This window comes from Silene latifolia, chromosome 3 (assembly GCF_048544455.1).
Source record: "Silene latifolia isolate original U9 population chromosome 3, ASM4854445v1, whole genome shotgun sequence".
NCBI lineage: Eukaryota > Viridiplantae > Streptophyta > Magnoliopsida > Caryophyllales > Caryophyllaceae > Silene > Silene latifolia.
In genome coordinates this window covers 127,744,362-127,768,270 of record NC_133528.1, presented here as the reverse complement: position 1 = coordinate 127,768,270, position 23,909 = coordinate 127,744,362, and the positions used below count along the sequence as shown (strand labels likewise).

The window sequence follows — 23,909 nt, the reverse complement described above, 5'->3', positions numbered from 1 at the left end:
TGATATGGGGGAGTCTGTGCACTAACAACTCTTCAAGTCCAATGGACATTCGAGTGAGGGGGCGTATAGGATATAAATATAATAGTTGGACCTCAAACATCATCTTAAAATTTTGGTTGAGATGGTTCATCTAACATGGTATTAGAGCCAGTGTCAGGTTATAAGGCTGGCAGGCTCCAATAACTCACGAAGTGGAATATAATAGTTGAGTCTCAACCATAAGACGGGGTTTAGAGAAATACAAATAAAAGGTTACGAAAGATCGGTCTCTCAATAACTTAGTGAGAGACCGTCTCTCCCAAGTTTTAGTGATTGAGAAATAAGTTATATACTTTAATCACTAACTGTACCATTATGATTACATTTAACAATAAAATAATATGTCCGTTTTAAGTTTCAGACTAAGTGAACGTCGAAACAAGACGGTCCAATACAATGACTCAAATGAGTCCATGTTCTATGATATGTATAGTTGTATCACTTGGAAGTTAAAGTAACTTTTCCAATTTAACGCCATTATCTCTCATCCACTTTATAGTTTTTACTCTCTTTCCGACATCAATGCAGTGTTTCAGTCCATTTTTTTGTTCGTTCGATCAAGTCAAATATCTGGTTAATGCAATGAAGTTCCAGAAATGGCAGCATACCAGTTAGTACTAGTACTATAAGATGCTACTAACAACAAAATTTACTGCAAAAGTATCCCTAAATTTTTACTTTATTTCCCAATTTCAGCCTATCACAAAACCCATTAAAGTTGTTAACTTTTTTGATGTAACCACTAGATCTTTAAAAACCCTTCTTCAATCCCTTGGTTTACCTTCAATTTATGCAATACCCAGTTTTTTTTCATTTACCCAGTTAGATAATAAATGGGTTTTCTAGTTATGGAGGTGAAAGTGAAAGGGTAGTAAAAAGGTTGGATTTTTAACTATTTATGGAGGTTTTAGATCATTAGCTGTATTACTGTTGTAGTATTTCTGAGAAATATGTACTTGGGCACTGTTTAGTTGTTTAGTCTATTCATAGTTTTAGCTCTGATCTCAAAATATTGGTGAAAAACAATCTTTTACCTTGTGTTTAACACTGCTTCATCTTATGTTAGCAGTAAATAGTTAACATTGTCTCCATATTTCCCTACCATACAAAAATCCCCAAAAAAACAGTGAAAAAAACACATTTTTATCCAAGTTTTTAGTGAAGTTGTTAAGTTGCATATCAGGTGTTTGAGGAATTGTGTCTGAGAAGTGAAAGTTGTGAAATATTGTGTCTGAGGAATTGTGTCTGAGAAAGTGGGAAAAAAGACACTTTTTAGGTGAAAGTTGTGAAATATTGAAGGATGGCAATGTCCTGCAAGGATGATAATGGTAAGTATGTAAGGTATACACCTGAGCAGGTTGAAGCCCTTGAGAGGGTGTATCATGAATGTCCTAAACCGAGTTCGATTCGTCGTCAGCAGCTAATTAGGGAATGCCCTATACTGTCTAACATTGAGCCTAAGCAGATCAAAGTCTGGTTTCAAAATAGAAGGTAGTAATCTTCATCATTTTATCTTAACATATTTCAGCTTTATGTATGGATTGAATTTGTATTTGTTTAGTGGCGGAACCAAGATTCGAAGTTAGGAGGCTTATTATAGATCGAAAATTTTAGAGTGCAAATTAGTATTTTAATGGAGTAACCTTGAGAAAAGTCTAAAAATTTAACTAGAAATCCATAATTTTCACTGGTGAGGCTGCCTCTGTATTCTGTATATGTTCATGTGATCCTTTTCTATGAAATTATTATGTCAATGTATGTTGTTGTCATAAAGTATACTCGCTCCTCTTGATTCTTAACAATGATCTTTTAATTTGATTTTACGCAATCTTCAAAATGACACTATAGTTTTCTACATTATAAATCATTTTTTCTTTTTGAAAAATAACTTTATGTAATTGTTTTTTTTTACACATTTTTTGTGTAAGACGGCCTTACACAAGAATATTGTAAAACGGAACCTTTTGACAATCACCTTTCAGCATATATGGGTCATTTACATGTTAGTGGTATCCGTTTTACCAAATAATAGTGTAAAACCGCCTTACAAACTGTTTTTTTAGTACTCCGTCTCATTTATATTTTTTTCAACATATTCTTGGTGAGAGTTTATAAATGTACACCACATTATGTGAAATAGTAAGATCACTGTAAAGCTTGGGAGTACAATTATGTAGGAGTCAAAATGTGGAATTCAAGATTTTATGGGAGGTGAAAAATTTCGAAATTTCCCATCATTTTCCATTAAATTTCTCCTCCCAGTCCACTTCGAACTTACAACTGTGCAATGTCCACAACTTGAGAATAGTTGAGATGGAGTCTAAGATATTTACGTCTTCTAAAACGTTTGCCAAGACTATTTTGTTCGGGAGATTTAATATTTGTGCTATAATGTGAGGCAGATGTAGGGAGAAACAGAGGAAAGAGGCATCACGGCTTCAAGCTGTGAATAGGAAGCTGACCGCAATGAATAAGCTTTTAATGGAGGAAAATGATAGGTTGCAGAAGCAAGTTTCTCACCTTGTGTATGAGAATGGCTACTTTCGCCAGCAAACTCAAAAAGTGAGCCTTTTTTTAATTACTTTGATAAAGTTTTACTCTGATGAAGTGGTTAAATATACTTCAGTACTCCAAGTTATCATAGTTTATCTACTTTCTAACCCGAAAACATAGAGAGCAACTTATGTTGGAACTTGGGACTAAAAATGTGCACAACCCAGGAATATAACTTATCTTCTTAAGGTTGCCTAAAATAAAGTATTTTTGTATGGTTGTCTAAAATAAAGTGATAATTATAGTAGGTTTGATTTTCTTACATGGTTTGTAGCAACCTCGGCAATACCCAACAATCTATAAATTATTTACTGAACAATTGAGCGATGTAATTGATTTAAAAGATTCCTTAAACTTGTTAAAAAGAACATCATACTTTGAAATAAAATAAAATTCCAAAGTCCATGATAGTAAACGCCCGGTTCTTATTAGTGTGGCTATTACAGTTACTTCATTCTACAACATAAAAAACAAAAAATGATTTAAGAAGTAGGAAGTTGTAAGGTGGGATTAAGAAGTATAAACTATACTAATTTCGGTGTATGTTGTTTGTTTTATAATGTTTAGGCTGGGATAGCTAGTGCAGAAAGCCGAAAGTTCTTTCTTAGATGTTGTAAAATAATTAAATATTAAAATGGGTTTATGAGTCTTATGACCTAACTCTTTACTAAAATGTGTCCATATGTTTTTGCTTTCCGATCCCACGGCTGAAACAGATCTATTATTCTTTTCTGTTATGTGCTGAACTATTTGATCAAAGTACGAAGTATAGAGTAATTGATAAAAAAAGTTCCTTAAACTTGATATTAAGATCATTATACTTTGAATTTGGACAAAAACCAAGTTTCTTGATAAATAGTTTGGCAATAGAAAAAAATTGCAAGTAAAGAAGTGTACAAGTTTAAAGAAGATTTAGAGAAGTACTCCCTCCCATTCAACTAGCTGTTTACGTTACTATTCTTTTGTGAGAAGTATTTTAATGAACTGTAAACAATTAATTGAATGGGAGGGAGTATTAATTATGCTAATTTTTATATATGTTTTTTTTATGGTGTTTAGGCTGGGATTGCTAGTAAAGACACAAGCTGTGAATCAGTGGTGACGAGTGGTCAGCATGTGACACCACAACATCCTCCAAGAGATGCTAGTCCTGCAGGGTAATTTAGTGGAGGAATAATTTGATTGTTGTGTCATTTTCCAAAAGACATCGTTCACTGTGAACTTATTTGTTGGGTGTGTGTGGCTCATGACTTTGTGCTTTTCTTTTACCATTCTTCCCAGACTTTTGTCCATTGCAGAAGAAACTTTAGCAGAGTTTCTTTCAAAGGCTACTGGAACTGCTGTAGAGTGGGTCCAAATGCCTGGAATGAAGGTACATTATATTCTTTATTGATCCCCTAACTTATAAAGAACTGCTATGTGGTCCATTGCTTGCTAGTAATTGACTTAATTAATCATATAATTAGAAAGTGGAGATTTTCATTAACTTTTTCTAAAGTAGGAAAAAGGTTAGAACTTGTGGAAAAGATTATGTGGAGTTTATGTATTTCTAATACTGATGCATACGAATTTTAGTAGATAAAAACTTACATGAGACTGTTTCATAATGTGAGACCAGCAGCCAGCTCGTTAATCATATTAGCCAGAGGGGAATATATGTGTATTTTGTTTGGTCTCATATGCGCGACAGTCTCCTCCTAGACTAACTGATTTTTGAAATAACATGAAATTCTGACATAGTGTTAATTTGGCAGTAATAATGTTTATTCATGCAAAATTATTGGCGAAATATTGGGCGGAATTATGGCTAATTTGTCTGCTGATATGTGTAGCCTGGTCCGGATTCCATTGGAATCGTTGCTATTTCTTATGGTTGCACTGGAGTGGCAGCACGAGCCTGCGGCCTTGTGGGTCTTGAACCTACACGGGTATGTGTTCGTTTTGCTGTCTTAAAAGATTCATTCTGTTCTGTTTTCATGTCACTTGAAACTGAAATGACAAACAAATTATGATACAGGTCGCAGAAATCCTCAAGGATAGGCCGTCGTGGTTCCGCGATTGCCGAGCTGTGGATGTGCTTAACGTGCTGCCCACTGCAAATGGTGGAACCATTGAGCTGCTTTACATGCAGGTTAGCCTGATCAGTTACCCATTTAGTCATTTGTCCTTCAAAATTATTTATGTTAATGACTACTCTCCTTTTCATGTATAGTGTATGTGTGGCATCTAAATTGAAATATATGGTCATTTTCAGCTTTATGCCCCAACAACATTGGCTCCTGCCCGTGATTTCTGGTTGCTTCGGTATACCTCTGTTATGGAAGATGGTAGTTTGGTGGTAGGTTTTCTCTTCTTCTTAACTTTTTGACTTCTGTTAACTCTAATGCGCTGACCTAACCTAGTCAATGTTCTTTTATGTGCTTTCATTTATAGGTCTGTGAAAGGTCACTTAACAATACTCAGAATGGTCCAAGCATGCCTGCTGTGCAGAACTTTGTTAGAGCAGAGATGCTGCCAAGTGGATATCTTATAAGGCCTTGTGAAGGGGGTGGCTCAATAATACACATTGTTGACCATATGGACCTTGAGGTAGAAGATTTAGAATTTTAGAATTCTTGTTTATAAGATGCTAGGTAATGCAATCATTTACTAATCAGGTATAGCTCGTCCATCTATAAAACAGCCATGGAGCGTGCCAGAGGTTTTGCGCCCTTTGTATGAATCATCAACTGTAGTAGCCCAGAAAACAACCATGGCGGTAAGATGTTCTCTATATCCTTGTGTTTTCTTGTAACCCTTTGTTTGGATACAAATTGAGGTGGGAAGGAAAGGAGGTTTTGGGTGGGAAGGGGAAAAAAAGTAAGATGAGGGGGTAGTTTTGCCTTTCAAATCTTTCCTTTGTTTAGAAAGATTTAAATTGTTAATAGGAAGAAAAATACATCCCTCCATTTCCCTCCAACCCAGGTTACTAACCAAACAATGGAAATTTCTAAGGTTTCTCGTAGCTCTATGAGATGTTATTAGAGAGTAACAAACAATTGAATTGTTCATTGTGATAATCAAAAGCACTTGCAGAAGTTCAGAGTCAGGTTTACTCGATGTTTCTCTCACATTGTTCTCTTCGGACTGTAGGCACTGCGTCTATTGAGACAGATTGCTCAAGAAATCTCCCAACCTACTGTGTCCAACTGGGGCAGGCGACCTGCAGCTCTGCGTGTTCTCAGCCAGAGGTTGAGTAGGTGAGAATATGTTTTGCTTTAGCCATCACATTGGCAATATTATTCCATTGATGTCTTACCACTTGATGTAATTATTGAACTTACCAGAGGTTTCAACGAGGCACTAAATGGGTTTACTGATGAAGGATGGTCAACGATTGGAAATGATGGCATCGATGATGTCACCATTCTTGTAAACTCATCACCTGACAAACTGATGTCCCTGAACCTTACATATGCTAATGGATTTCCAGCTGTGAGCAACACTGTCTTGTGTGCTAAAGCATCTATGCTTTTACAGGTAAATTTGATTTTCTCGGAAACAAGACGTTTTTATTTCAAATTGTTACAAACAGGCATTTTTCAATTGCCGAATGTGTGCTTTATCCTTTTTCCCGTTAAGCGTATTTCCCATGGGTCAAGGGAAAATGGCTAAGTAAACTGTTTGGCTTATTTTCCTGTTAAGTATAAGCCGGTTGATGTAATTCTGTACGCAATTTTCCTTATGGCCATCCTAAACAACCTATAAAGACTAGAGATAAGGGCATAAGGCTGCATGCTGCCTCCTCTTTTAAGGCACTAAGGTAATTATGTCGTTATATCTCAGAAGGTTACGCCAAATATAACTTTAGCATCAACCCCACGGAAGCTGGGTTGTCGTTGTTTGGTAGGAGCTTAGTTTGTTGATGAATGATAACCTTTTTTAATTGGTATTCTGGACTGTTTGCCTGTTTGGGATATCTTTGCCTCCCCGTGTGTCCGCATGTTCTCTTGCAATGTACGATTGGAAGTTCTGAATTCCAGCTGGAACTCATGAAAAGTGTGGTACGTCATGTAAGAGAGTTAGATGTGCGATTACTGTGGACAGTCGTGACATTTTAGCGTTCTTATAAACGGGCACAATATCTATCAAACCATAGACCATGGGCTGAGAAGTGGAGAAAAGGAGCTCACTTTTGATTTTTGGTTACAAAGGGAAGTGAAGATGATTTGAAGTTAGTAATCAGCGTACTTCATACTATCTCTTAGTGGAAGCAATCATGCAAAGTAGACCAAAGGAACAGAGTGTGCGTCTGCTTGTTGGATTTGTTACGGACTTCTGTATTGTCTTTATATATCTAGATTACATGCTGGTTATCTGGAACTTGGTGCATCAGGGGTATCAACCTCTCTCTTTGAATGGACGTCTCTGGTTATTATCTACTGTCCCTTGCTGAGGGCTCAGATCATCCATTTCATATGGTAATGTCACATGTATCCTCGTAAATGGCTTCTTAGTTTCAATCTCCTTTGAAGATGAATATATGGTGGGCAAGGTAATTTACAGCAGGAATTTTTCTATATGTCGCTTCATTGTGGTAGGAGCGAGGCAATAATGTATTTAGTTTAAGGATGACGAATTTCTGTGTACTTTGACACAAGCCACTTCAGCATTATTAACCATAATTTGGGGACAAGGACAGATGTTGTGCTACTTGTAAGGATATGTTGTAAACTTGTAATAGTACTTGGCTAGTTTGAGTTTCTGATGAAGAAGCACCTTTGCGTTTATAAAATCTAAATGCTAAATGATCTATGGGGGTTGGAATGGTCGGAAGTATTGGCTAGGTCCTCTGAGAATACCAACCTCTTTTCTTTTAACGTCTTCATAAATGCACTGAATCTTTTTTTTCCTCCCTAAAACATGTTACCTTTTCTGTTAGCTGTTTAAGTCATTGAGGCGGGGGTACCCAAGACCTTCATTGGTAACCCCTTAGTACACCCTTGTGGATCCCCTCTTTCACTTGTGTCTACTCTCTGATTGCAAGTCAGATGACTTTCTTATTAACAGACAAGGACCAAGTGCTAGAATTTTAACTTTTATATAGTCCTTTCATTTTATTTTGAATTTTGTTTCTAACTTCTGATAAGATCTTGGCACTAATATACTATCAAATCTCCAGAACGTTCCCCCAGCAGTACTTCTTAGATTCCTCAGGGAACACAGATCAGAGTGGGCTGACAGCAATATCGATGGCTACTTAGCTGCAACTGCAAAAATTAGTCCTTGTAGCCTTCCTGGAATACGAGTTGGAGGTTTTGGTAATCAAGTCATACTTCCGTTGGCTCATACCATTGAACATGAAGAGGTAGTAGTTGTAACAAATGTTTTTCATCTATTAGTATCTGAATTTTTTTTACCTTTGATTCTAAATACTTCCCTTACCATTAGCTGTTGGAGGTAATCAAGCTGGAAGGTCTTGTCAGTTGTCCTGAAGATGCTATGATGCCACGAGACATGTTCCTGTTACAAGTAAGCGTGCTTATCTGTAATGTTCTCTCTTTTTAGGGCTAAAAATGTATGGTTGCAAATTGTCACTGGACCTGTATATATTGACCTGTACTGCAAACTCGACATGCGAAGCCTTGCCAGAATGAACCCGTATATTGTGACAATGACCAAAATGGCCCGAGCTGGCCTGCGAATTTAGGGTTAGGATATATGACATCAACCTTTGAATATATTTAGTCAGTAGTCTATCTGTATATTTGATTTTTGACGTTTTGGGATGCATGTCATTCTGTTTCACCAATCACCATATTATGAATTTGAAATCTTTTCTTAAAGGTGCGGGTTAAAATCTAAGTATCTTTCTCTCTCTCTCTTGACAGTTATGTAGTGGAATGGATGAGAATGCTGTTGGCACGTGTGCAGAACTTATATTTGCTCCAATTGATGCTTCGTTTGCTGATGATGCTCCTCTTCTACCATCTGGCTTCCGCATTATCCCCCTTGATTCTGCAAAGGTTTTCCCTTTTATATGTATCTGTCTTCAGTTAAACTTTTAAAAGACGGTATGTTAATTTAGTATGAGACCAGCCCATTTCACTATAAAACCCACTCAGATACCTATTAATCCACTAACCAAAGCAATAACTAACCTATTTAATCTGAAATGAGTCACTTATATAGTTATTTACTTATTTGATAATATTATTATGAGACCGACACAATAATTTGTGATCTGTTAATCTTGTCCGTGTCAGTTTTAGTGCTGTGATGATCTGAGATGAATCAAATTTTGACTTCAATTTTTAATTTGTTGTGTCATTCAACTATATCAGGAGTCCTCAAGCCCAAATCGGACCTTGGATCTTGCTTCTGCTCTGGATGTTGGCGGTCTGTCTGGAAATAAATCTTCATCAGATCAATCTGCTTCAGGTGGTAATATGAGGTCTGTGATGACTATAGCCTTCCAGTTCGCATTTGAGAGTCATCTGCAAGACAATATGGCCTCTATGGCTCGACAGTATGTCCGAAGCATTATATCTTCAGTTCAGAGGGTGGCTTTGGCACTCTCGCCTCACATGGGTTCTCAAGTTGGACTTAGGTCATCTGTTGGCAATCCGGAAGCTCACACTTTAGCTCGTTGGATCTGCCAGAGTTACAGGTTTGCTCCTAGTTTTTTCCATACTCTTTTTTTTTTCCCAGCAACTCACGAGTCACGTGTATCATAGTAATTGAAAAAGATCATTGTCAATGATAAGATTGTCAGTGTCAATTAAGTTATGTAAAAAGAACACCTGTATTCCGTGACATTACTTTGAGAAGAAAAACATATAATAACGTAATGAGATCTTGCATAAAGCTGGAATCATATTTGCAATGCAGGAAATTATACAAAGCTTTCTTCAACCAGCAGTTGTAACATCTTCTCCAACAGTTTTAAGTTTTAACATTAATTGATTTTGTGCTGAATTTAACCTAGAATGATTAGTGATATCTAGTTCAATAATTCATTTGCATTTCTTTGGTAGATTATCATAAATCATAATTTACAAATGTATATCAGGGTAGACACTTTATGGTGTAGCTGAGTGGGTTTGTCTTTTATGTATAGATGCTTCTTAGGCGTGGAGCTACTCAAATCAGCTGGTGAAGGTGGTGATGCTGTTCTCAAGAGTCTTTGGCAACACTCGGATGCTATCCTGTGTTGTTCTTTAAAGGTAAACTACGTCAAGTCTATCTTTCTTCCTTTGTGCATTTTCCTTTTTCATCCATTACTCTATCTTTGAGGTGGTACATAATATATGGTCTTATATTTGATTCTTATACTTCAGTCATATATGTCTTTGGGAGTGTTGGCGTAACTTATTTTCATTTCTGAACCAATCATTTTGTAATGGCCACACATACGTGTGTTTGCCACGTTACTCTTATCTATATACCATTGTTTCACGTTTGGACACCCGGTGCCATTTAATAGTCGTGTTATAGAATTTATTTTCATTCTTTGGGCAATGCTGTGCTCACATGTGACACTTTTCCACTTCAACTAAACTCCTTCAATTGTATGAATCACATTTCCATCCAATTCAACTAAAGACACATTTCATTAGATCTGTTCATAGTTCATACTAAATTGTGAGCTCCCGAAGTCTGCCTCCACAACTCGAACAAAGCTTTTGAATTCATGTCCATAAAGTGCGACTTGTTTAAGTTGGACATCACAAAACTTTTGCAACTGTTGTTGAGGGGTCGGATTTCTTCAGATATCTAGGATCTATTATTCAAAAAGATGGGGAGTTAGATGGTGATGTGGCTCACAGAATTAAAGCGGGATGGTTGAAATGGAAGAGTGCTTCAGGGTTTTTATGCGATAAAGATATGCCCCAAGGATTAAAGGGAAAATTTTATCGCAGGACAATTAGGCCTGCCTTACTTTACGGTTCCGAGTGTTGGGCCGTGAAACATTGTCATGTTCAAAAGATGAGTGTGGCGGAGATGCGTATGTTGAGGTGGATGTGCGACCATACAAGGAAAGATCGATTAAGGAATGAGGTGATTAGGGAAAAGGTAAAAGTGGCGCCAATAGAGGACAAGATGATGGAAAATCGACTAAGATGGTTTGACCATGTGAGAAGGAGACCTATGGACGCTCCAGTTAGGAGTCTGGAGACTTGGAGAACTAAAAAGGTCCCTAGGGGTTGAGGGAGACCGAGAGAGACATGGTTGAGAGTGATAAGAGCACGATATGAGATTTCTGGGGCTTGAGGAGAGGATGGTGACGGAGAGGGCACAATGGAGGGAAAGGATACATGTAGATTTTTAGTTTTTGATGTTATTGGACAGATTTTGTTTTTATTTAATTTTTTAAAAAAATTATTTGTTCTTCTCTCCTTTATTACACCTTTTTACCAACCACTTTCTTATATATTTTACTTCGTTTACTTTTAAGGTATTCCAGATCCTTAAATTCTACTTCGGTTTTCAAAATCGTTGTAATCTTTATTCTCGATTTAAATTTTAAGTTTTTATAAATGAAATCCGGAATTCGATTTTAAAACCTATAAGTTTACCTTGACTTTGTATTCTGTTTCGCTCCTTTTTCGCATTTTGAGGTGTGCGTTCACCCATGGACGGTTCTAAAGGATGATTCATGTCAGCCAACCCCAAATCATTTTGGGATTAAGGCTCTGTTGTTGTTGTTGTTGTTGTTGTTGTTATGAGACCGACCATGAATGCCATGAAGGCCACACCCAAAAGCGGTGTTATTCTAGTCAATGACTCAATGTGGTATCAGGGATTTTTAGAAAATAGAACTCAATGTCTCTGGTTATAGAAGAAACCATGTCTTTCAAACATGTACTTCTAGCCTTTACTTTCACTTGGGTAATTTATATGTTAATGACAGATAACATACATCCTGAAATTGTTGTCTGGTATGTATTGTTATGAATTTGTTTTTACCTCACTAATATCATTGCTTGATTGGTGTTGTTTACCTTCGCAGACTCTGCCCGTTTTCACCTTTGGAAATCAGGCAGGTCTTGACATGCTTGAAACGACCTTGGTTGCCCTACAAGACATAACCCTAGAGAAGATTCTGGATGACCATGGTCGAAAAACTCTCTGCACGGAATTTCCACAGATTCTACAACAGGTTTGTAAAATTGTGTCACCTCTTAAAATGTTCTTCAGTGAGTTGTATGATACCAAGTACCAACCCATACCTTACATATTCATTATTCAATTATTATTCAATTATTCAAATTCTCATATGAGACGGTCTAATATGATAATTGGGTAGTTATGGGTTGGTCTAACATGTTTACAGTCTCTTTTTGTCGGTTACTCACCAAAACTGAATGTTTACGACACATTTTCAGGGGTTTGCATGTCTTCAAGGCGGTATATGCCTCTCAAGCATGGGTCGTCCAGTATCATATGAAAGAGCAGTGGCTTGGAAGGTGCTGAACGAAGATGAAAACGCGCATTGCATCTGTTTTATGTTTATGAACTGGTCGTTTGTTTAATAGTCTGCCGACTCTTGTACCGAGTCTAGTAGGGAGTGCAAGTACTTATTTAGGCTAGTATGTGATACTAATATGATCTTTTGTCCCTTGTTGCCTTGTTGGTTGGGATCTGGCAACATTCAACCTTGGTTAACTTTATCGTGCAAGATGCAGCTAGGCAGACATACATGAACCTGAAAACTGCTTTCCTGTTTATTTTAAAGGCAAACTTCTCTCGCTTTCTCTGTTTTTTTATTTGTTACGAGCACTGGTTGATTTAAGGGGTGTTAAAGAGCCATGTTGTTAAGATCGAGATTCTACTTTTGTTCGATGGAGTAGACCGTAAAATTGAATCGGATCGTAGGATCGTATTATGATTCAACCTCTAGAATTTTCAAATGAATAGGATCGTAAGATTCTACAACCATAATAGAATCATAAGATCTTGGATTGGTCGAGCGTTTTTAGATCGTAAAATCGCTGAATCATAGAATCGAAATTCTGACAACAATGGTTAAGAGTAGATTTGCCGCTGACGGCTGACGAGTTATCAGCTTAGTTCTGAGTACCATTGTTACGAGCACCGGTTTTCAGCCGATTTTAAATAATAAGGTTCATACTTTACTCATTCCTTTCTAAAGGTAATTTGTTGGAGACGTTCGACAGCATAAAAAGTTCACCATTTGCTTACCATGTACTCTCCTGCTGTTGGAAGTAATGCTAAGGCTAGCAATGTCGTCTAAATACATTGTATTAGAGAGATGTCTTCCATTACCTCGTAAAAGCATCTCACAATTACTTGCATAATTATAGCCACTAACTCCATGTTTATTGCCATGTTTATGGTGGAGTTATGCCACTATCTTTGTGATTATGATGTTAATTAATCACTATAAATATGAGAAGTGTAGTCATTTGACATATACATCTTCCACATATCTCTACTACTTCTCTATGATAATTTTGAGCATACCATATGAGTTCCAACTCCTAATGGTTGAGTACACAACTCTTAGGAGTGTTGTGTGACCTTGGGGGACGACGCCTATATCGATTTGTACCGTAGTCGGGTCGATTTCGTTTCTCATTCAGTGGCCTCCATACCACGCCACAACAACAAATATTCTCTAATTATATCTTCGCCCCTATAGTGATACTATATTTCCCACAATTGAGAAACGAAATTTTATCGCTATTATTGTTGTTGTGTTCATTATTTTTGTCATTGGAATTATTTCTATTGGCCAAAAATATTGTTCTTCGTGTATAAGAGTCAGGCCGCGGAGGGTGAGACAACAGTTTGGTATTTTGGCCATAACTCGGTCTCTGGAGCTTTCTTTGAGGCGTGTAAGATGGCGTTGGAAAGCTAAGAAGAAGGGCTACAACTTTGTAGTTGAAGCCGTGAGCAGATTCGGTCATCTACCATCGTTAAAATGGACAACAATGCCATGGTAGTATGCTGAAAGTTTTTATGAAGACTTATAAAAGAATGGTATTATCTATAATTTTATTGCTCAATTCCATTCTTGTGGTTAAGGTATGTTCTCGAAACTTTCCTTTAAAATATTTATGATGATAAATATGAAGGTTTGGTCAAATTATATATGCCTTAATCGTTCGTATGTTTAAGCTACTACTTTATTTGGTATGATATGTCTATAATCTTGGCAAAATTACTCTTTGATAATTGATTTCAAGAACATGTGAATGAAATTGTTCCAAGATTTTTGATTGACAAGTAGCTAGAATGATTAAGTGTCCAAGATATTGTTATGTGTACAATATGTTTATCAAGCAAAATATTTCATACATTTGGATTGGTTATTTAGTTTTGATTATGAGACAAACTAAAATTGATATTTGAGTCATGAACCAAATGTGGGGATTAAATATTTTGTTTTAAATTGATATAGTATCTTGGACATGTGTGACAAAAATTGAAAATGATTATTTGTCAAAGCTTAATAAAAGTAGATTATGGAGAATATTATTTGTCAATGATCATGTGATATCTAAAAGTTGAGATGATGAATGAATGAATAATGTGTATATTTTGAACGATTATGTTTGTCACTAATTTGTGGCGCCGTGACAACATGTGGGGGAAGACGTTCAACTTATTTGATAAATTTATTCATCAAGTTTAGAGTTGATATCTTATAATTTGTGAAGAGTATGTATATCTTTGATTGTGGGGGTGTAGAGAAAATGATAATCGCATATTTTATACGTGACTAATTGAACCAAAATTAGAAGTATTAATTTGTTGGATAATGGCTATGTCAATAAATAATGGTTGCGTAAGGTTCAATTATTTATGTTACACTTTGCTTACACCATACTATATGAGATTATGATAATTGATTTTATATTTGTAAGAAGTCAATTTCTTTTTGTAAAATATTGTGGATTTGCAAAGAGTAAATATAAGTGAAACAATCATCGAGAATCATTGTTTTCTAATATAAGAATTATGATGTATATAGAGCTTTTAGTAAATAATATGATTTTGGGTGCAAAATCACAAACACTACGTGTATGCTTTATTCTATGTCAATTTATTAGAAAGAGAAAATAATAAAGAAGATTATTTGTTCTTTTAAACGACATGAGAGTGGAGCTCTATATTTAATTAGAACAATGATGCTAATGAGTTATAAGAGAACATGTTTTGACTATTGTGAGAAGTCTAATATGTATAATTATAGTTGCTTCAATGTAGCTTATGCAGCTAAGTACATTTTGTTTGTGTATTCATTACCAAAGTAATCATTCACATTTGGTGAAGTGCCTAAGGTGCAATATTAAGAATTGCACTATGTTGGATATCTAGAAAGATATTGGATCGACCAAAAGGTAATGACGATCGACAAGGTGAGATTTATGGTGAGTACTATACATTTTCACCTTTAATGGTGATCTTGTTTTAAGTCTATTGAGAAGACTATTATAACCTTGTCTATTGTGAAGCTATTATTAGCTACTACTTAATTGTGGGGGCATGAAGTTTTGCCTAATGTTTATCTTTAGCATAATGCTAACATCAACTTAATAATGCTAAAATAATGTGTATAATGACTTGTAGATTTACACATTTTATGCAGATTTGAGAAAGTTGATTGATACGTGCCTAATGTATAGTCTTTTTAGCCTATTTCAACACGTATTTCTATGCACTTTCATATTGTTTTTATAATATTTTGCCCCGAATTGACTACTTTGGTTCGTTTTGTCCATTTTGTAGAAATGAACGCGAAAGTAGTGGAATCGTACCCTTTTTCGTCCTTTTTGCATGCATTTAGAGGAGACGGGATTTTCCTGAGTGAGATACTGTGTTCGGAAGCGTCGTGGCACGCAATACGAGGCACTTAGATGCGGTCTTGAGCTGAAATGAAGTCAAGTCACTCGATCGAGCTGTTTTCCACTCGATCGAGTGGTTTCTACATCCAAGAAGTGGTCGATCGAGTACTTTGTACTCGATCCTTATGCTGCAGAAAGAGCTGTTGCTCGATCGAGTAACTTTTCAGTCGATCGAGCTGTTTTGGCTGAGGAGTTGGTCGATCGAGTGGTTTCAAACCACTCGATCGAGTGGTTTTGATGGGTTTGAGCTTTAATTAGCCCGCGTGATGTTTTATTTCGCTAAACTCTTTTGCTTTGCTATTTAAGCACGCTTTACTAGGTTAATTAGGATTATCTTTCATATTATCAAACACTCTACTGTAAACCTTGCGACGTTGCTTTTTCCCTCTTCGCTGTTACTTTATTTCGGGATTATTTTCACTCGGATTTTGTGTCCTTTACGCCGGATTCGCTTGGATTGTAATTCCTTTCTCCTTCTTAATAATAATTAATCATTTGGTTGCTTTAATTTCTCGTTTGTGTTATTATTTCTTTTGCCCTAATTTACCTTATTGCAATTTATTGTTTATTTATGATGTTTTCTGCTGGGAATTTAATTGCTGTTAGTTTAATCACCGATATGAGTAGCTAAACCCCCTTCATGTTGGGATTAGGGGATCTGCGGTAGAAATGTGACGATGTAGTGAATGAATTAGACGAATTGATTACGAGACTCTGTCACTATAGCAATTTAACTGTATTTATCCGACCTAGTTGAGTGCACGCTTCTATGTCACCCTTTAATCTGGCTAAAATTAATCCTGGATCGAAAGATTGGACTAAATAGGCCTGCTATAAACAGTAGACTACCCTAACGAGGATGAAAGTTAAGTTAGTGGTATTTTAGGATAGAAAGTGGACCGAAAGGACCTTTCAACATCCGTCTCACATTAGTTCGTCTGAATCATTTACAGCTGAGTCACAGGACTACCGTAGTGAACCGAATTCCCGACATGTCCCTCTCCTCTTGATAGTTCAATCATATTTTATTGCCTTTATTGCTCTTTACTTTATTTCTCTTCCTTTCAACCTTCGTAGTTTAGAACCAAATTCAAACAACCCCCCAATTGTTACCATAGGATTAGAATTAGACAGCTATAATTACATTACCTCCCTGTGGATTCGATACTCGACTGCCTCTGCTACATTTTAGTTGAGACCGTTAGGTTTTATCTTTGATAGGGTTGCGATAGCCGTGTCATTGATTAAGAATAATACGCTCCCAAATTATTATCTTGGTGAAATTTGAGTGAAGCATATTTAAGCTAATGGACTAAGAAAGAAAGAAGTCTTAGAATTGTCGAGGGGAATGGGGCAAAAGCCTATTAGTTGAGGAATTTGTGGTGGATACCGGAACTTGTTATGCAAGGGTGGTCTAACGAAGCCATAGATAACTCATACTTGTGTACACATCCCATTCCTATGACATGTACACTATTTTGGAAGGTTGAGCATATAGCTCTTAATGGTCTTATAGCCCAAAATTGGGTGGTCCTTGTGAGACGGACTTGATGATATCACCGTAATGATGGAGGTTGAGATATTTCTCTTAATGAATCTATATCCTTTTGTAGACACCTCGTTTCTGCACCCCTCGCAAACCACCCGGTGATGATTGGGCCGCATGTTTGATTCGCGGAACGATTAGTGACAGTTCGTAAGATTATCGTCAAGTGATTGCTCAAATATTAATGTCAACCTCTTAAATGTCATCTACGTGCCGATACGGTCGTTTTGGCAGTAATTAGAGTACATTCGGAGTCCGGGTCGAAAACCGTCTCCATTTTCTGATAGCTGTTAAATCCCGAGTCAGAATGTTCTGGAATGTTCCGGATGTTTCTATTCCATATTTCTCAAATTTTATCTTTTGGCAAATAATATCCCGTAATATTCAAAAGATAATCAAATTATTTCCGTCCTACCATAACTCAAACGCGGAAATCTTTCTTAAGCAGGAGGAAACCTCCTCGGGAATAGACGCAGCAGGTCTGCGCCTCTTCCAAGAGACGCAGTGGCTGCTGCGCCTCTTCCCAGGCCCTTCTTTGCATGATTTACGTATCTTTTTCATATCTTTCCGAGATTCACTTCCAAAGAGTCTCCGAAACCCTACTCCTTCACGTGATTAGTATAAATAGGAGCTTTCGTTCCTCATATTTCTCACGCGAGTGTCCGCCCTTCTCTTCTCCCTTTGCATTCTAGACTTCGTTCTTACTAATTGGCGCCTACGTGCTTGGACTTCCGACCACGTAAGCTCGGATCTTTCCGGGTACCAGCCTCTCCGTTGCATGACCGACCAATTTGACCACTACACTCAATCAATCTAATTAATCAATCTGTTTTAATCGTTTTCCTCTTTCGAGGGCACTATTTCCTTGCATTCGCGTCGAGCATTCACTAATCGATCTTCTTAGTTCTTCTCGTTCCGTCAACATGTAAGTCTGAGGGTGTATTAATCTCTCTTTTATTTATTGTATTTTAATTATTGCATAACAATTGTAAGGTTTATGTCGAAAACACCGTTAAAACCGATTTCTAAAACCGTCTTTAAAACCTTTTTTCGCGGATTTCCAGTAGACAGACGTCGAGAAAAGACGCAGCAACCGCTGCGCCTATTCGAAGGAGCGCAGCACCTGCTGCGCCTCTTCGTGAGGCTGCCGCAGTTCCTGCTTCTTTTCTTCTTCCTCCGTCCTCTGTAATTCGTATCAAATTGATTTCTTTTGTTTTGTTAGTCTGTTAATTCGTTCACATGATAGTATCATAATAATTCATATGTGTATTAACCATCATCATTAACATGTTTAAATCGTCATAAATCCGACTCAAATCCCTAATAATCAATATTTGCGGGTTTTCGTCATTAAATTCAATTCGAGTTTTAGGAATTCAATTCGTTCATATTGAGTTTCTGGGATTCATTGTTGATATATTTTCACCTGTTTTGATCATTAATTCATCGTCGTTCATCATGTTTAGTGTAATTCGTTTAGTTAGTTAGTTTAATTAATCATTCATTAACATCGACCCTTCACATAATTAATCCGTCTCGTTTCCGTCTCATCCATGTTTTGCTGTTTTGTGACCTTAATCATATGTAAATAATCTGCTAATCACTTTCATCCGAGTCTAATATCGTAATCAATCCATTAAAATCATCAATTGACATTAACGGTTTGCGATTCCTCGCTTCACGGCCAAACTCACCCTTGAAACAGACGCAAAGAATCGCTGCGCCTCTTCCAAAGGGCGCAGTGCCTGCTGCGCCTGTTCCAGGGTGAATTCTGTCCCTGAACTCCTTTTCTGCTTTGACGTAGTTTAACTAGGTTACGTATTAATCAACTAATAATCGTATTATCACCTTCCGACTTGTTCGTATTTCTTGTTTTTTTTCTTTTATTTCTTTTTCTCAAATCATCCGTTTTAGCGGTATTTTCGACATAAATCGCCTATCCATTGTAATTAATGTAATTTTCTTTATTGTAATTCATAGTTATTGTATTTCTTTCATCATTTGTATGTTTTCACATGTAAATGAGCATTAATTCCAACTTCGACCCAATTGTATGCTAATTACATGTCAACCGACTTAGTTAAATTCTCATATGTTAGGATTAATCTATGGATGTTGCATTGCATTCATATAGCCGACGATATATCAAGTACGAATAACTTCCCTAATCATTAGTAGAGGCCGCTATCGAGGCGGGCGGGATTAGGTGTTCGATCAAAAGAGCTTCCTAATACGTACCCTCACCCCTTACTCCAGATCTCCGTGAGCACCCGTGTTCATTGGCATCCACGAGAGTCATTCTAGACATAGAATGCTAAGGGTAACGATTGCTTAGTGTTCATGTCACTACTTTGTGTCTTGACATGACACGAGGTATTCGAACGGTTCCAATTTCCCATAAAAATTGGTGGCGACTCCATACAAATGCAAACGCTTGTTTTCGAGCCCCTTCACCAAGCGCCCCCGTGGGCGGCCCGCTGTCCACAGTTTGGCGACTCCGCTGGGGATAATACACTTACGTGTAGCAAGGGTGAAACTTGAACAAGGTTAGGGAATAGTTTGTACAAGACAATTGTCGGTTTTCATAACTCGGTCTTCCTAGACCGTTTAAATCGGCCTTCCTAGGCCCAACCCAACCCATTCGACCAATCGTCCCGTCTAAACGGTCCTAATTCTTATTTGGGCCTAAAGATGGATAGCGATTGACGTCATCCATACCATGATGCTTACTCTTGTTTGTATCAAGGGCCTTCACTACTTGAGGAAATGGACTAGGAATCGGCCTTACTCTTGTTTGGCACGAGCCTCTCCACAGACTTCGGGTTTGATGGTTCGGTATGGCAACCCACCCTTTAAACCAAAACCCCTCTAAATGCACTCAGCATCCCGTTATAATGCTTGTATAAATGTGTAAACCTTATGTGATCACCATTTCTAAACAAAACCATGACGAATTTTCAAAAAAATCAAAACCCGTTTTCAATCAAGAATTTCGAAACAGGGCCTTTAATTAGCACAAAATCCGGTCAAAACTCTGTCCGTTTGTCAAGTCAAAATTCGGGCCACAAGCCCATTTCAAACCTCACTTCGAGTCCACTCCTACAACTACACTACAGTTGGCTAGGACACACATTTTCAAAGACCTCGTCTTTCTTCAAAACTCACTCAACACAAGTGGCACACACCCACTTCACGAGTCAAGTCTTTTCCTCTTTTAGCAAGTGTGATGGAATGGTCGATCGTGTTTTGATTCGTCGCCGATCTCTTATCCAGTTTCCAAGATGCCTGGTCAAGTGATGAAACGAACCTCCAAAGAAATCCAAGAAAGTAATGATCGAATCCTAGCCGCGATAGCCCAAATGCAAATTACCCAAGAACAAACCTATGACCGCCTTGAGCTTATCGAAGGCCGTATCTTTGATGTAGAGGGAAAGCTACCTCCCCCTAAAGGTGGAGTGCTACAATTCTCCGATGACGAGTCTAAAGATGAGAATCCTGTCCTAGAACAACCGCAGTAGAAAAGGCTCCAATACCTAGAGGAGCAATTGATGTACCTTAAGGGGGATGACATTTACAGGGAGAACAATCGTAAGTATGAAGCCGTCAATTCCAAATTGCCCACTAACTTTAGCATGACGGATATCCCTAAGTTTAAAGGACATGAGAACCCTTTGAACCACATCCGAGCTTTCAAGGACTACATGTCTATCAAAGGCATCAAACCCGAGATGTTCTTAAGGATCTTTCCTTCATCTCTTGACACCATCCCAAAGCAATGGTTCTACACTTTAGATCACAAAAAGGTCGCTACATGGGAGGACGCCGCCATCGAGTTCTCAAAACAATATGCGGATAATGCTGAGATCCAAGTCAACATGCGCACTCTAGAGGTTCTTACCCAAAATGATAAGGAAGGATTCACCGACTTCCTAAGTAGGTGGAGGAAGACTAGTACTCAACTAGTTGAACGCCCGGATGAGGCCACTCTTGTGGAAAAGTTCGTGGATAATCTCAAGCCCATATATGCCAACCATTTGAGATATCAAAACATCAAGACCTTCAAAGACTTAACTGTACTAGGGACACGAATTGAAGATGACATCCGCAAAGGACTCTTGTCCAAAACGGTGGGTCGAGGATATCAAGGGTCCACAAGTCGTTCATACGGCTCTACTAGCAAGACCGACGAAGTTAACCTTCTCGAGCCTTCCAAGAAAACTAGCCCACCAAGGAAGTTCACAAACCTTGGGGATACATACTCCAATGCTCTAAAAAGGCTAATGAAGCAAGGTAAACTCCAACCCATTGGGCCTACTCCCGAACCCGAAAGGAAGTCCAAATTCTGGGATGAAAATTCCTACTGTGAATACCATAGGGGCAAGGGGCATGACACAGAAAAATGCTACAAGTTGAAACACGTGCTACAGGATATGATTGAAGATGGTCGACTTCCAATCCCGCCAGGAGGTAAGCCCAACAACACTCAGAATCCTCTTGGAGTTCTAGTGATTACAAGTGACGAATCTACCTTAGATTGCTCACACCTCATTTCTCCCACCGAAAGTGAAGTTCATGCAATTGAGAAAGAAAGACTCTACTCTACCATCTCCCCTACCATTTCCGACTTCATCGCATGGGCAAGGAGTGTAGATAGACAAGTGTGGGAACTAGAAAACATGGTAACGACCTTGCGCAATCCCAATGCAACACCTAAAGAGCGCGTACCATTGATCTTCTCTCCAAATGCCACTATGCAAGAAGTAGTCGCCGTGGTCGACAAACTAGTCGATCAAATCATACAACTAGAAAGTGACATCATGAGGATGAAAGAACTAGCTGCAATCAATGGAGTTTGGGCCGATGACGATGAAGACGAATATCTCATTGAAAACTCTTTGGTAAAGGAAATAGTCCAAAATGGTGAAGACCAAGATGTGGATCACCTAACTCGTTCGGGTCGCCCATATCAAAACACCACTCAAAACGGTCCAACCAATGTCATCACACCAAATGACAACGAAGACGACCCCACTGATCATTTGCTCAAGCAATTACAAAGAACCAAGGCTGATCTTTCAGTCTGGCAACTAGTGGCAAGCTCGTTTCCACACCGCCAAGCTTTACTGCAAGCTTTGGCCAAATTAAATGTAGCACATAACTCTACTCCTGAAGATGTAGTCAACTTGGTCTTCCAAGAATCACCCAAGCTAAGTAATCCTATTACTTTCTCAGACGAAGACTTGCCACCTTTCGGCGCCAGTCACAACCTTGCTCTATACATTACTGTCATCTGTCTAAAGAAAAATGTGCCAATGACCTTGGTAGATGATGGCTCCGCGGTCAACGTCATACCCCTCAAAACGGCATACAAACTAGGCATGAAAGAGTCGGACTGGACCCCTACAAATCAAGGTGTACGTGCATATGACGGTACACGACGAAAAGTGGTAGGACTTGCTAACCTAACCATAGCAACGGGACCAATCGAACGAAAGGTTAACTTCCAAATAGTGGACATCGAAGCTTCATTCAACATACTTCTGGGAAGGCCTTGGATTCATGCTTCCAAAGCGGTAACATCCACCCTTCATCAAAAGATCAAGATCCCACTAAATGGCAAAGTTGTGACGATCACTTCATCACCCATCAAGGCCATAATCGAGAAGCAATCAAATAATCAAGTCCTTGCGGATCCCGTATACGAACTTGGGGGCTTCCAAAGTGTAAATGTCATAGAAAGTGAGTTGGCACCCTTGTACTATAATCCCTATTCCAACGTGGTAGTCAACCACATACTCAAAAATCAGGGATACTTCTCTGGAATGCCTTTGAACCCGACTCGGAAGAACACCTTCGCGCCATACAAGAAAGGCAACTCATTAAGAATACCACTTGGACTAGGGTACAAACCCACAACAGAAGAAGTTCTCGAAATGCTTGCCCAAGTCCAAAATCGCAAGTATGTAGGAGTCCAAATGAGGCCATATCTCCCTACCTTGAATGGATACTTCGTTCAAGAAGGAAGTTCGGAACTCTTTCATGGATTTCCCGAACCTTGGCATTACCTCGAGAGGAAGTTAGCCGGAATCGAGATCTTTCACGATTGCTACTTCATCCCTCCAGAAACGGTTCCTACCGTCAAAACCCGTCAAGCGCCTTGCTTAGACGAGCAAGCTGTGAGCCTCCTGTTTGGAGAGGACCGATTTGTTAAGGCCGCGCAGGATGAGATCATTACTACGATACTTCAAGACGATCGCTTCAACCCCACCGCATTGATCACGAAATCGACACAAAGCAAAGCGAAAGGATGGAGAAAATCAATCAAATGGACCAACAATCAAGGAAGACTCTTCAAGCTCACCACCGGAGAAGGAGAGATGTTCAAAGAAGAACCGAGAAGACGACGAGTTCGAATCGGAATCGAGTCGGAGTCGAGTCGAGTCAAAGTCTAGAGAAGTCATTAGAGAGTCTACTCCCGTCGTCATCCCCACTCCCTTCGTTTCTCCTAGCTTATTTTCAAGTAGCCACGGTAGTTCGGGAAATGCCCCACCATCGTCCCTTTACCGCCACCGACCATGGATCAGTTGGCTTCTTTGTTTCAACTTTACTCGAATCTTAATATGAATAAATCGGTTCTCGCTACTCTTTGCGTTATCTTGAGTGCAATTCTGTTTATGATGATACTGAGGATGACCAAGACCCAGACTTGACCGAAATACCTCCCTACGTAGCCAAAGAAATACTACAGGAAGGGGAAGGAGGACCCGTAATTGAGGACACCGAACCCATCAATGTAGGAACTGAACTAGAACCCAAAGAACTTAGGATAGGGACTACCTTGAGCTCTACCGAACGGGCCGATTTCATAGACCTCCTAAATGAATTCAAAGACGTTTTCGCTTGGTCCTACAAAGACA

General features: G+C 38.4%; 1 protein-coding gene across 1 annotated transcript; it reads left to right on the top strand.

Moving 5' to 3' along the window:
* The first annotated feature begins 490 nt into the window (after nucleotides 1–490).
* Nucleotides 491–12,327, top strand: LOC141647999 (homeobox-leucine zipper protein ATHB-15-like). Its single transcript, XM_074456408.1, has 18 exons — nucleotides 491–1,530; nucleotides 2,442–2,601; nucleotides 3,652–3,749; nucleotides 3,874–3,964; nucleotides 4,425–4,520; nucleotides 4,610–4,723; nucleotides 4,847–4,930; nucleotides 5,026–5,181; nucleotides 5,276–5,350; nucleotides 5,725–5,831; nucleotides 5,919–6,111; nucleotides 7,754–7,939; nucleotides 8,023–8,103; nucleotides 8,463–8,597; nucleotides 8,916–9,241; nucleotides 9,692–9,797; nucleotides 11,585–11,734; nucleotides 11,961–12,327. The coding sequence occupies exons 1-18, from the start codon at nucleotides 1,340–1,342 to the stop codon at nucleotides 12,105–12,107; spliced, it is 2,496 nt and encodes an 831-aa protein (XP_074312509.1). The 5' UTR covers nucleotides 491–1,339; the 3' UTR covers nucleotides 12,108–12,327.
* Nucleotides 12,328–23,909: the final 11,582 nt, after the last annotated feature.

Coding starts and splice junctions, on each gene's coding strand:
- LOC141647999 (XM_074456408.1), top strand. CDS start 1,340: ATGGCAATGTCCTGCAAGGATGATAATGGTAAGTATGTAAGGTATACA. Junction 5,182..5,275: donor TTGACCATATGGACCTTGAG/GTAGAAGATTTA, acceptor TCTATAAAACAG/CCATGGAGCGTGCCAGAGGT. Junction 11,735..11,960: donor TTCCACAGATTCTACAACAG/GTTTGTAAAATT, acceptor ACACATTTTCAG/GGGTTTGCATGTCTTCAAGG.